This window comes from Ornithorhynchus anatinus, chromosome 13 (genome assembly GCF_004115215.2).
Source record: "Ornithorhynchus anatinus isolate Pmale09 chromosome 13, mOrnAna1.pri.v4, whole genome shotgun sequence".
Lineage (NCBI taxonomy): Eukaryota > Metazoa > Chordata > Mammalia > Monotremata > Ornithorhynchidae > Ornithorhynchus > Ornithorhynchus anatinus.
The window spans coordinates 32,888,091-32,902,073 of record NC_041740.1 but is presented as its reverse complement, the minus strand read 5'-3'; the positions used below and the strand labels follow the sequence as shown (position 1 = coordinate 32,902,073).

General features: G+C 44.2%; 1 protein-coding gene across 1 annotated transcript in view; it reads left to right on the top strand.

The window, feature by feature from the left end:
• CAMK1D (calcium/calmodulin dependent protein kinase ID) overlaps positions 1-13,983 on the top strand; it is a 252,179-nt gene that overhangs the window by 196,738 nt on the left and 41,458 nt on the right. Inside the window, exons 4-5 of the mRNA XM_029077775.2 lie at positions 1,232-1,370; positions 5,058-5,184. Of these exons, the coding sequence (XP_028933608.1) occupies positions 1,232-1,370; positions 5,058-5,184 (266 nt within the window). The remainder of the gene's footprint in view (positions 1-1,231; positions 1,371-5,057; positions 5,185-13,983) is intronic.

Sequence of the window (13,983 nt, the reverse complement as noted above, 5' to 3'; positions counted from 1 at the left end):
TCTGCCACCAGGTCTTCACCCAAGCAGTCCCTTATAATAATAATAATGTTATTTGTTAAGCACTTACTGTGTGCCAAGCACTGTTCTAAGTGTTGGTCGTGGATACAAGCAAATCAGATTGGACACAGTCCCTGTCCCACATGGAGCTCACAATTTCAGTCCCCATTTTACAGATGAGGTAACTGAGGCACAGAGAAGTGAAGCGACTTGCCCAAGATCACACAGCAGACAAGTGGCAGAGCCAGAATTAGAACCCATGACCTTCTGATTCCCAGGCCTGGGCTCTATCCACCATGCCATGCTGCTTCTCTAATGCATGGGCATGGGCCCTTATGCCCATATGCGTGGGCAGAGCTACAACCGGCCGGCAAAAACACTGTCAACTTGAAAGTGTCCCACTTTGTAGGCCTGCCCCTCTGAACAAGTAACCCCGGTTCTAATCCTGGCCCTGCTACTTCTCTGTTGTGTGACTTTGGGCAAGTCACTCAACTTCTCTTAGCCTCAGTTATGTCATCTGTAAAATGGGGATTAATAATAATGTTGGTATTTGTTAAGTGCTTACTATGTGCAGAGCTCTGTTCTAAGCGCTGGGGTAGATAACAGGGTCATCAGGTTGTCCCACAGGAGGCTCACAGTCTTCATCCCCATTTTACTGATGCGGTAACTGAGGCACAGAGAAGTTAAGTTATTTTACCCACAGTCACACAGCTGACGAGCGGAATAATGATGGTATTTGTTAAATGCTTACTATGTGTAAAGCAGTCAGGCTGAGTCAGTGGGGAAAAGATCAGGATACCAGTCACACCAGCCTCCCTCAATCCTGGGCTAACCAGCCTTTCACAGTCCTGGGCTCAGGTCGGAAAGAATGTGGTGATCAGTGTTTAAAGAGCCAGACTGTCCACTCCAGGAGTTCCAGGTCCTGAACCAAGTCCAGAGCAGTGTAGACTTTGGAATCAGCTCATCCGTCACCCCACTGGGTTGTGATGCCTGCGTGTTCACTCTTGTTCACCTGGGGGAACCCTACACCATGCCTAAGGGAGAGAGAAACCCACGCTTTAGGAGTTCCTTCAGAATAGACAGGAGGGTGACCCGATTGGGAAATGGATCTACTGCATTCTGGAAAGGGAGCTTGGGTATGTGATGTGGTCACCAGGTTTTGCCGTTCTTTATTTGCTACCCACAGTGCTCAGCGGGTTTGTTGACTCTCCTCCTTTGCTCTGTGCTCTTACAGCGTCTCTGGGGGCGAACTCTTCGATCGCATAGTGGAGAAAGGATTTTATACAGAAAAAGATGCCAGTACACTTATCCGGCAGGTCTTGGATGCTGTATATTATCTCCACAGGATGGGAATTGTGCATAGGGATCTCAAGGTAAGGCCATGGCTTTAAAATGAAAAGGCAAAGCCATTAATCTTGGTGATGGTATTTCTGAATTAACTAAATTTTTGGGTGAATAAAACACAAACTGCATGTTACATGGGAAGTACCCATTATACCAATCAATTCATAAATCAATGGAATTTACTGAGTGTTTACTGAAGGCAGAGCACCATACTAAACACTATACTGAATTGTGGGGTTTTTTTAAGAACGAAAAGCCGAAGGCGGTTTAAATCTCAGCTTCTTCTGTTTGTCTGCTGTGTGACTTTGGGCAAGACACTTAACTTCTGTGTGCCTCAGTTACCTCATCTGTAAAATGGCACTAAATAAGCACTTAACAAATACAATAAAAAATAAGGTGAATGATGTCCTTGGATGAATTTTCTACAGTTGCCCAAATTGATTTTTTGAGGGAGCCCATTATCCTGGAATTGTATTTTATTGGCAGGAAATTGTGGCAGCACCCAGCAACCTTTTCTTCTCTATTTTTAAAAAAAAATTTCCATTCCCCCCCTTTACTGGCTGTGATCCTATGGCTTTCTCTGGGCCACAGCCCATAATGTTCTTCAAGACTTCAAGCTACGTAGCACTCTGTTACGCCAACCGGCTTTGGACTTGTATGCTCCAAACACAATGAACGACTTTAAAAAAAGGCAACAAACCAGTTAGCATCCATGTAGGAGGGGGTGAGTGGGCTGCTGATTGGGGCTTATTGAATATTACTTCTAAACAGAGATAATAGATTATATCACGGTGGGCTAGCTTTTATGTTCACCTAGGAAAATGGTCAGGGTCACCGGTTGTGCAGAATATTGCATTTTCCTCCTACATCTTCCTTACAAAAATATATTTAGAATCAAAATGATTTTCCACTGAGGCTTGGGGACGCTCAAATGCACCAAAGGCAATTGTTGAAAGTAGAATTTTTTATCACTTTAAGACCGTTAACTGTCTTCCTTACAGAGGGCAATGGAGATTTACAGAGAAGGATAGAATTAGGGCTTTAGAAATTTACAGTCACTTAAGAACTCAAATCAATCTACCTAGGCTCTTGAGGATGGCCAGTTGTCCTCCTTCAGGAAAGGCTACTCCCTCTCTCTCCCCCCATGCCCTGCCCCACCCCTTTGACTTTTAGTCTCAGGACCCAAGAATTTGGCAAATGTCCTCTTTTTTTTTCCCCAAGTAAGGGAGGGTTGTGAATATAAAATGCCCCCTGCTTTCTCAGGCTGAACTGACTACTCTGTTGAAAAAAACACATTCAAGAACTTGTGGCCTAATGGAAAGACCACAGGTTCTAGGAGTAAGAAGACTCAGATTCTAATCCCAGTTCTGCCATTTGCCTGCTGTCACAACTTCTCTGAGCTTCAATTTCCTCATTTGTAAAATAGAGATTCAATTATCTGTTCTCCCTCCCCACAAGACTGTGAGCTACATGTGGAAAAGGGACTATGTCCAACCTGATTATCTTGTGTCTACCCTGAGATTTAACTCAGTGCTTGGCATGTAGTGAGCCCTTAACAAATGCTAATAGTATCATTATTATGGACTGAAAGTAAAGCTCCTTGGGCATAGAATTCTAAAGGCATAAATTGTTGAAAGAAAACCTTGTCCATTCTTATCCCAATCCTCACCCATCCCTTTAGATCCTTCTCACAACCCCTCTTTCCGTACTCACCGATAACTCAACCTGACCTAGTGGAAAGAGCACAGGCTTGAGTGTCAGAGGACCTGCGTCTAATCCCGACTCTACCACTTGTCTGCCGTTTAACTTTGGGCAAATCACTTCACTTCTCTGTGCCTCAGTTCCCTCATCTGCAAAATGGGAATTCAATACCTATTCTTCCCCCTTCTTAGACTGGAATCCCATGTAGGACCTGATTAACTTGTATCTACCCCAGTGCTTAGTACAGGGCTTGGCACATAATAAGCCCTTAACAAATACCACAATTGTTCACTGACTATTCTGAAGGAGATGTTTGACCCCTCAGGCTTTTGGGGGGTGCTGATTCTCAACTAGCACTCAGATTGCAGTGATTTGCAAAGGATGTTATGGGGTTTATTCTGTTTTTAAGCTACTACCCATTTGGCATGGACTGCTCCAGGTCAAGGATAATTGATTAACCCGATTGGGGAATTCTTCTTTTATCTTTTCCTGGGCTTCCTAGCATTCTTCCAGAGCAGTAACCTGTCCCCTTCCCCCCAGGTCACAAGGTTGATCTATCTACTCCACATCTTGATGGCTTTTTGGACAGACTCCCTCTCTAGTGTGGAAAGTTAGTTAATCCTCAACCACTGGGCTGATAGGGAATAATCCTACTGGGCTGATCAAGTGAGAATAGCACCTAGCAGAGCCAGGGAAAGGGTATCTTAATTTAATAGCCTTTGTTATTGGTTTCCAGGCTCGAGGAGGGTTTGGGTGGCAGTTGCATGTCCACACCTGAAAACACATTTTGTTTCCCGTGAATCCCCTGACAGCTGACTTAGGGATCAGGCTGACCTGTCCAGTTCAGGGTGTCTTTAACCTCTCCACAACCTTCCAGTGTCTTTCTCATACATACACACACACATGCACATGCACGCACACACACACACACACATATGAGAAGCAGCAGGACCTAGTGGATAGAGTATGGGCCTGGGAGTCAGAAGGACTTGGGTCTAACCCAATCTAGTCTGCTGTGTCTGAGGTCTTTTCACTTCCCTGTGTCTGTCACCTCATCTGTGAAATGAGGATTAAGACTGTGAGCCCCATGTGAGGCACGTATTGTGTCCAACCTGATTAACTTGTATCAACCTCAGCATGTAGTACAGTGCCTGGCACACAATAAGCGCTTTACAAATACCATGAAAAAAGTCATGTCCCTCCCCCCCCCCCCCAGACAAGTCCACAGTGCACCTCTCTCTTAGTATCAGAGCAGATCATATAGACCAGAAAGAGGGAACCAAGGGAGCGACAAAGAGGGAAAGGAGGCCATATTATTCTGGTTAAAACTCCTCCTACCCCCCACCCCACTTGTCCACTTTTTGAGCTCTACAGCTCTGACTTCCACATCCCCTTTGAGGTTCCCTCAGGAGCCTAAATTTTGAGACGTAATTTTCTGCACTTTGACTTCCCATCAAGAATGGTGGGCCTAATTGAAAGGAGAAATACTGGACAAAAGATGAAAGTGATCTGAGAACACCCCCTGCCAGCCCAGCCCTAGATTTTGTAGGCCCCACTATAGTATTTGTTCAGCATTTCCTATGTGCCAAGATCTGTGCTAAGCTTTGGGCAGGGCAAAAGATAATCATTCATTCATTCAATAGTATTTATTGAGTGCTTACTATGTGCAGAGCACTGTACTAACCGCTTGGAATGTACAGTTAGGTCAGATGGAATGCAGTTTCTGTCCCACAAGGGGTAGAATGAGAATGGGCATTTAATCCCCATTTCACAGATGAGGGAACTGAGGCACAGAGACGGTCACACAGCAGGTAACTGGTAGAGTCAGGATTAGGTCTCAAGCCTTCTGAGTCCCAGCCCTGTGCTCTCTCCATTAGGCCATGCTGCTTCTCACAATGTAGGGTCTGCTATTTCAGCTACTATGGTGACTATGTTCAAGTATTTTAGCCAAGTCTGCCCCTTGATGTTTCCCAATTTAACAGAGTTGGTAACTCATTGCTGCATCTTCTTTCTAGCCCGAAAACCTGCTGTACTACAGTCAGGATGAGGAGTCTAAAATTATGATCAGTGACTTTGGATTGTCAAAAATGGAGGGAAAAGGAGATGTCATGTCTACAGCTTGTGGCACACCAGGATATGTTGGTAAGTTTGATTTATCAGAAATTAATCCCTGAGTTTGACAGGGTGCACAGGGATGGTGGTGAAGGGAGACTGAGTCATCATTAACTGTACAAAGTTGGCTCATGACCCATCGCTACGAGATGATTTTAAAAAAGAGGATTATGAGCTGCTGGAATACATAACTAGGGGACGTTGTGGAATCCCCGACCTTGAAGATCTTTAAGGATCAGTCAGTAGTCATCACTGTAAAGTGGTAAAGGTGCCATCTCATCTAGGAGCCGGGGGATGGGCTTGGTGACTCTTGAAGGATTGTATTGGCATCCACTTTCCTTGGTTCACTAAGATGATGCCCCTTGTGGTTACATTTGGAGTCAAAAGGACTCGGCTGCAAGTTGAAATCCCTGAGGGCTTGTGTTCAGTGTCTTTGTGGTGCAGAGGCCAGGACTGAAGACAAATCTTCCAAACCTAAAGGATGGAGGTTGAGATTCATCCTGCTCTCAGATGTCCTGAGCAGGAAACCTTCATGGGTGACCTATATAAAATTTGGACATCTTCAGTGGAGTCCAACTTCTCCATACCGTGAGCACAGAATACTTCTGGAAATGAGGCTCAAACCAAATTCCTGAAAAAACATTTGCACCTCAGCAGGAGATAAGCAATGTGCACCCTTCTGGAACAGTGGTGTAAGGTGTGACCTCACTCCCAGTGTGACTTGGAAGGGAACTGGATGGGAGCTGTCCAACAAAAACCAGGGTTACCTTGATTCAGAATTGGGTAAACACATCCATCATTAAGAACTTATTGTGGGCTCTCAGCACAAGTAGCATGGTATTGAATACTTTTTTATGGTATTTAAGCACTCACTATGTGCCAGGACTGTTCTAAGTGCTGGAGTAGATAGAAGATATTCAGGTTGGACACTGTCCATGTTCCACATGGGGCTCACAGTCTCAATCCCCATTTTACAGATGAGGAAACTGAGGCACAGAGAAGTGAAATGATTTGCCCAAGGTCACACAGCAGATAAGTGGAGGAGCTGGGATTAGAGTCCAGGTCCTTCTGACTCCCAGATCTCTCTGTGATCACTTATGATGTAATTGAAAGAAATATGCCCACCCCTGCTTCTAGGGCATTTTACAGGCTATTAGGGGAGCATAGCGATATGGAACCTTGCCTATTCTGCATCTGAGCACCATGCCCAGTCTATAGAGGAAGAAACTATGCTTGACTTGGCAGCTTAGTAGATTGTTCGGATAAGTGTCGGGCACCGCTCGGTCCTTAAAGTCAACAACCACATCCTGCTTTCCCAAGCTGCCTTTTGTGCCTCCTCCAACCATTTAATGCTGCTACCACAGTTCCCAACGAACTCAGTGAGTTGCAGAAAGGAAATATTTCTCTACCATCGGGATCTTAGTCACTTAATCAGTGGTATCTGGGTGATTCTTGTGTGCAGAGCACTATACTAAGCACTTGGGAAAGTACAATTAAAAAGAATTGGTAGACCTGTTCCCTGCCCTTAAGGAGCCTACAGTCTACAGGGGGAGATAGATATTCAAATAGAATTAGTGATAGGGGAAATAGTAGCGGGGAAGAATATTTGCAGAAGTACTATAGGATTGGGGTGAGTGTCGAAGTGCTTGAGAGGTTCACAGCCAAATGCATAGTCAACGCAGAGGGGACAGTGGATAGGGGACATTCATGCTGCTTCTGCTTCGTGAGAAGCAGCATGGTGTATTGGATAAAGTAAGGGGCTGAGGGTCAGAAGTTCATAGGTTCTAATCCTGGCTCTGACAATTGTCGGCTGTGTGACGTTGGGCAAGTCACTTCACTTCTCTTTGCCTCAGTTCCCTCATCTGTAAAATGGGGATTGAGACTGTGAGCTCCATGTGGGACAGGGACTGTGTCCAACCCGATTTACTTGTATCTACCCCAACGCTCAATACAGTGCTTGACACATAGTAAGTGCTTAACAAATACCACAATTATTATTATTATTATTCAGTTCATTCAGTCGTATTTACTGAGTGCTTACTGTGTGCGGAGCTCTGTACTAAGTGCTTGGGAGTGTGCAATATAACAACAAACAGGCATATTCCCTGCCAAAATGAGCTTACAGTCAAGAGGGGATATGAAGGGCTTACTCTGGGAAGGTCTCTTAGCCAATTCTAATGGGTCTTTCCACAGTTTGAGTGGACTCATGGCCTTAATTCTTGTCTTTTGGTTTCATTCTTGAAAAGGCCAAGCTCTTGCTAAATGAGCTCTCAAGAACCCCCATTGATTGAAGTACTGAAGGGCCTTGGATTTTGATCTTTCGCAAAACTCATCTATTACCTTCAATAGTATCCAAACCCTGCAGGGTTGATTCTATTTTTGCAGCACTGGTAGACACTGAGAGACTCTCCAATGCCTGCCAAAGTCATTCAACAGCTTAGTGTCTTGTCTTATGCCATCAAGTCGTTTCCGACCGATAGCGACACCATGGATACATCTCTTCCAGGATGCTCCTCTCTCCATCTGCAATCATTCTGGTAGTGTATCCATAGAGTTTTCTTGGTAAAAATACGGAAATGGTTTACTATTGTCTCTGCACAGTAAACTCGAGTCTCCGCCCTCAATTATCTCCCATGTCTCTGCTGCCCAGCATGGATGAGTTTTGACTTGTAGCAGATTGTCTTCCTCTTGCTAGCCACTGGCCACGCTAGGAATGGAATGGGTAGGCCGCTGCCTGACTCTCCCTGCCACAGCCGAGACTGGTAGAATACTGCAAACTTTGCAGGTGCGACCCTGAGAGGGGCCCAGCTTTAATGACTGATGTACAAATCCGAGGCTGGAGATGCAGCAATTTATTCCACTCTCCGGAATATATTGACTTGGCTTGAGATCTTAAAAATACAACTGAAGCTTGTTTCATGTTTGTATTAGTCATATTTTAAAAGGGTCAAGTTATTTAGCAAGCATTTATAATTAGCTATTCATTTGAACCACCCCTTTAAGGGAGAGGTACAGAGGAAATTTGCCTCACTTTGGAAGCACAAGTCAGAATTAAATAATCAATTTATTAGGCCTCTTTCATAACCCAGAAAGATGTGGGCCTAGGCACTACTTCAGTGATCTTAATGTAGGCACAATCAATGCTCCTTTGAGAATTTACAATTTAGATTCAAGACATACGTTAAAGATCAGCTAATTTAAGTTACATTTGCCCTTTTAATGTCCATTTCCTCCAACTTTGGCAAAGTGGAAGGAAAGCTAAAGGAGAACTGAGATAAGAAGGGCGAGGGATTAGAGAGGGACATAAGAAAGTGGCACTCTAGAGGGCTGAGGGGAGGCAAAAGAGGTCAGGGATGGAGGAAAAGAAATAGCTGATTTGGGATTCGAACCTGTGACTGCTGCTTTGTCAGGTCCTTGCTTGGCCGCTGCCTCACCCTGTCTCTATGAGGTGAGCTCCCCTGGAAAGAGAAGGGATCACTTAATAATAATAATAGTGATATTTAAGTGCTTACTATGCGATGAGCACTGTAGTAAGTGGTAGAGAAGATACAAGACCATCAGGTCTCATATGGGGCTAACAGTGTAAGTAGGAGGGAGAACACCTATTAAATTCCCATTGTACATGTAAGAGAACTGTAGCCCACAGAAGTTGTGACTTGCCCGAGGTCACACAGCAGGTAAATGGCAGATGTGGGATTAGGACTTGGGTCCTCTGACTCCCAGGCCCATGTTCTTTCCACTAGGCCTTGCTGTGTAAAGGGGTCAGTGTCTGCTGCTGGCCCAGAAGGGATGAGTGGTGTCCTGTCCTGTCTTTCAGAACATGTGGTTCTGGAACAGTGAGATGGCAGCCACAAGGGTACCCTGGTCTCATAAATCCAAGGTTGGGCAATGTTTTGTGTGTATGTGTAAATTCAAAAATGATTTAGTGTCATCAAGTTTTGGCCAGACCATTAGGCAAGTGGTTAAGAAAATGAAGGAGACATGTCTATTCCCAGCCCCCTTAAAAAGAATCAGAAGAGCCTATTCCAAGCTATCTTGAATTACAGGAGCTTAAAGAATGAAACCAGTTTTCGATCATCCAGCCTAGCCTCTCTCACAGATTATTTGGGGTGCTGGTCCAGGCCAAGGTGTGAAGTTGCTGTGCAGTGTCCTATTCCTTTCTTCAACTCTGAGCACCTTTCAAAATGAGATAAAACTCTCCCGACAGATCATTTATCTATCTCACATGGTTTGTAACACTCCCCCTCTGAAACTTGGAAGTGCAGTGGATTTTGCTACCAATTTTCACTTCTCCCAAGCCGAGCTCTGCAGGATTTCTCAGTGGCCACCACCCGCACTGCCTGGTTTTGTTTTCTACCATGGTAACCTCCCCAAGCCCCTACCCCATTGGGTTCTGGGAACCATGTTCGCTGGTGGCCGCTCCCAAGAGAGCAGATGGAGCCAGCATATTGTTTTTCAGTGGGAAGAGTGGGGCCTGAAAATACTTATTTCATTCCCAGAACAATTGGTGAGTGGCCACAAAGAACTGGCCCTCTAAAAACACTGAGAGGTGAGAGGACAATACCAAGCGAAGATAGGGTGTGGCCTAGAGGGAGTTTACACTCTGTCAACGGGCAACAGTGGGAAGCCAAACATCTAGACAAAGACAATGTAAACAGAGGGAGGAGACCTTTTAAAGAATGTGCCTGGCCCTACACTCACCAAATAGCCAGTCAGAGCCCTCCAGCCTCCAGGACCGGCTAGGCTGAAGTTTAGTGGAAAGAACATAGGCCTGAGAGTCAAAGGCCCTGAATTCTTATCCCACCCCTGAAACTTGCCTGCCATGGGACCTTGGGTATGTCACTTTACTTGTCTGTGCCTAGGTTTCCTCATATGTAAAATGGGGATTCAAAAACCTGTTTTCCCTCCTCCTTAGACTGTGAGCCCCATGTTGGTCAGGGACTGTGTCCGACCCGATTATCTCATATGCACCCCAGCACTTAGGACAGTGCTTGGTATATAGAAAACACTTAACAAATACCACAATTACCATTATTATTAATTTCATCTTTGAGCCTCCTCTCAGAACCAGGCTTAGCCCCAGAAGTAACAATTTCTAGTCTTTAGTTAAAAAAAAAATCACTGTTCCCAACCCTTCCTTAACTCTCTCTGGCATGGTATAAACCACATTTGAGAAACACCTAATATATTCTTTGTAAATTAGTCAACTAATCTTTTAAGGTGGTAGTCATTCATTCATTCAATCCTATTTATTGAGCGATTAGTGTGTGCAGAGCACTGTACTATGCGCTTAGAAAGTACCGTTCAGCAATAAAGAGAGACAGTCACTGCCCATACCGGGCTTACACTCTTGTGTGCTTCTCAAAGTGACTTGCAGTATTTCTCAAAGTTCTAATCAATGGTATTTATTGAGTGCTTACTGTGTGCAGAGCACTGTACTAAGTGTTAGGGAAAATACAATACGAAGGAGTTGGTAGACATGCTCCCTCGATGGGGAAACAGACATAAATATATAATTTAGAATATATAATGTATAGATATGTACATAAATGCTGTGGGGTGAGAAAGAAAACCTTCGGGAGACAATGGTATGGGAGAGGAATTGATGTGCTAATTAAACCCTTCACATTCTTCAATATGAGTTGAGACCAGATTTTTTACCAGGTATAAATGAGAAATTTCTTTGAGTGTGGCCTAGTGGAAGGAATACAGGACTGGGAGTAAGGAGTCCTGGGTTCTAACCCCTGCTCAGCCACTTTCTGACAGGTGATCTTTTGCAAATCACCTAACTTCTCTCTGCCTCAATTTCTTCATCTGTAAAATGAGGAGTAAATTCCTATTCTTTGTTCCATTTAACCTCTGAGCCCCATGTGGGCAGGTACTGTGACTGATCTAATTATTTTGTACTTCAATGCTTAATACATAGTAAGCGCTTAGAAATATAATTATCGTTGTTATTATTATTATTACTAGACGGTAGAACGATGAACTCCCATTTGGAAAACTCATTTAAATGCTATTATTAAAGAACTGCTATTCAGAGAACTGCTTGAAGCATTCCTTAAATGACTTTATTTATGGCCCCCTGAATCAGAAGAATCATACTCTTGAAGTATCAGAAACGCCCTTGATGTGGAAACAGCAACATTAAGATGTGACTAGAGAAACTCCCTCTGCCCAACAAGAATTGTAGTGTCTTTCAGTTCTGTGATTTTAAAATCGATTCTTCTTAGAAACGTTTTGTCTTTGCTCAGTGGTCCTTGGAGAACCTGTTAAAACATTTTAATTAAGGAAGCCGAGCAGACAAGGAAGGTCAGCTATCCTCTTACTCAGTTTATTGAATGTTTGGCTAGAAGAATAGGGTCCTGGATTCTTCATGAAAAGAATTAAAGTCCAAAAATGTAACCAGGACCTATAGCCCTGATTCTCCCTCCATCTTCCCCGCCCTGCACTCCCAACCCCAAAATTAGAGTAGTAGGAAAGTGGGAATGTCAGGGATTAGCCAAAACCCAAATCCTCTCCTATCCACTCTTATTGTAAGGTTTAAATCACACTTCTCCCTGAGTGTCATGCCATTTAAACTCCCCCGTTTAGACTGCCGCTCCCGTTTAGACTGTGAGCCTATCATTGGTCAGGGATTGTCTCTATCCGTTGCCGAATTGTACATTCCAAGCGCTTAGTACAGTGCCCTGCACATAGTAAGCGCTCAGTAAATACTATTGAATGAATGAATGCCAATTTTGCCAAATTTCAGGAACTTAATGTTTAAGGGGGGATTCAAAGCTATAAAACTCCTGCTGTTTCTTTTAAACAATTAAGGAACAATGGATGCAGAAGTGTTAGAAAAACAGCTGTGCTCTTTCATGATTATTGCAGGTCTGGTCCAAATTAGAGCAATAATCTTGTTTGGTAAATTGATTCTTCATATGAAGAATCCATTTAAACACAGTATTTTACATAAAGTGAAGGCTTATCCTCATTAAAGAATTAGTAAAAAATCATCCAGTATCTTATTCACAAGGTGGGGAGGAGAAACAAAGGACCTCTCTCTTCTCACTGATTCTCAGATCCAGAGACAAAGCCACTGTGGTTTCAAGTGTGTGGTAGCCTGGAATCCACAGAGTGCTGCCATTTCAACCTTGAGGTTCTCATTTTTCCTTCAGGAATGAATGATAACACACATTGCTCAGGAATCAAACTGACCTCGGGTTTAAACCGATTTCCCCCTAACCGCTCCACAAAAATCTGATGTTGGATACTCCATTTTTCCATGCACCCTTCTCTTTCTGTATCTTCCCTTGCCTGTCGTCACTGAAAGTCACTCTGCTCATCACCCTTCTCTTTACCTTTCCTCCCTTTTTCTGTTCAGTGGGTATCCCACAGGGCTTCTTAGGAATCAAACTGGTTGCCATTCACAACTGGGTGTATAGAGAAGCAGTGTGGCTCAGTGAAAAGAGCACGGTTTTAGGAGTCAGAGGTCATGGGTTCTAATCCCTACTCCGCCACCTGTCAGCTGTGTGCCTTGAGCAAGTCACTTAATTTCTCAGTGCCTCAGTTACCTAATCTGTAAAATGGGGATTAAGACTGTGAGCCTCAAGTGGGACAATCTGCTTACCCTGTATCTAACCCAGTGCTTAGAACAGTGCTCTGCGCATAGTAAATGCTTAACAAATACCAACATTATTATTATCACTGTGAGTTCATTGCTCCAAGAGAGACAGAGCATTCACAGATTCTAAAGTCCACAAAAATCTAAAATCCACAATTCCAATCTCCTCCCTCATTGCCAGATTTTATTTCATTTTATGGTATTTAAGTGCTTACTAAGTGCCAGGCACTGTACTAAGGGCTGGGTTAGATACAAGATGATCAGGTTGGATATAGTCCCTGTCCCACATAGGACTCACAGTCTTAATCCCCGTTTTACAGATGAGGTAACTGAGGGACAGAGAAGTGAAGTGCCTTGCCCAAATCAAGACAGTAGACGAGGGGTGGAGCAGCCAGGAATAGAGTTTCATCTCCTGCTGCTCATACAACTGTCCTTCTGCTTCTCTTTCATTCAAATCTTATTTATTGAGCACTTTGTGCAGAGCACTGTACTAAGCGATCGGAAGCGCGGCTTAATGGAAAGAGCACGGGCTTGGGAGTCAGAGGACATGGGTTCTAATCCCTCTTCTGCCACTTATCTGCTGTGTGACCTTGGACAAGTCACTTAGCTTCTCTGTGCCTCAGTTACCTCATCTGTAAAATGGGGATTAAAAGTGTGAGCCCCACGTGGGATAGCCTGATTACCCATGTATCTACCCCAGCGCTTAGAACAGTGCTTGGCACATAGTAAGCACTTAACAAATACCATAATTATTATTATTATTACTTGCAGCTCTCCCTCCAAGGCTGCCCCTTCCCTGGTTGCAGCACTGCCTCCCCGCCCTGACTCTTGTAGGTATTTTAGTGAACCTCGTCTGTTTATGAGGGGAAAAACAGTAATGAAAAGCTTAGTTTCCCTGGGTTCCAACCCAGGATCTAACCCTGGTTTACTATCAAGGGGTAGGGCAAGTCTTTGAACCTCTTTTAATAGCTTCCACTCTTAGCAAAATCGGCTGACACCGAGGCCTGGCCGAACACCTGGAAAATGCCAGAGTTCAAGAAGCTGGCCTACAGCTGTTTTCAAACCGCACAGCCGTCTTCTGCTCTAAGGGGTCGATAACCCGATGAGGGTGTGGACAGAAAAGATTATTTGCAGACAAACAGCCGCAGGGGGAAGCTGCGCTTCCATTTAGAGACCTCTAGGTGGAGCCATTAGTTGTCATGACAGATCTCATACCTGCT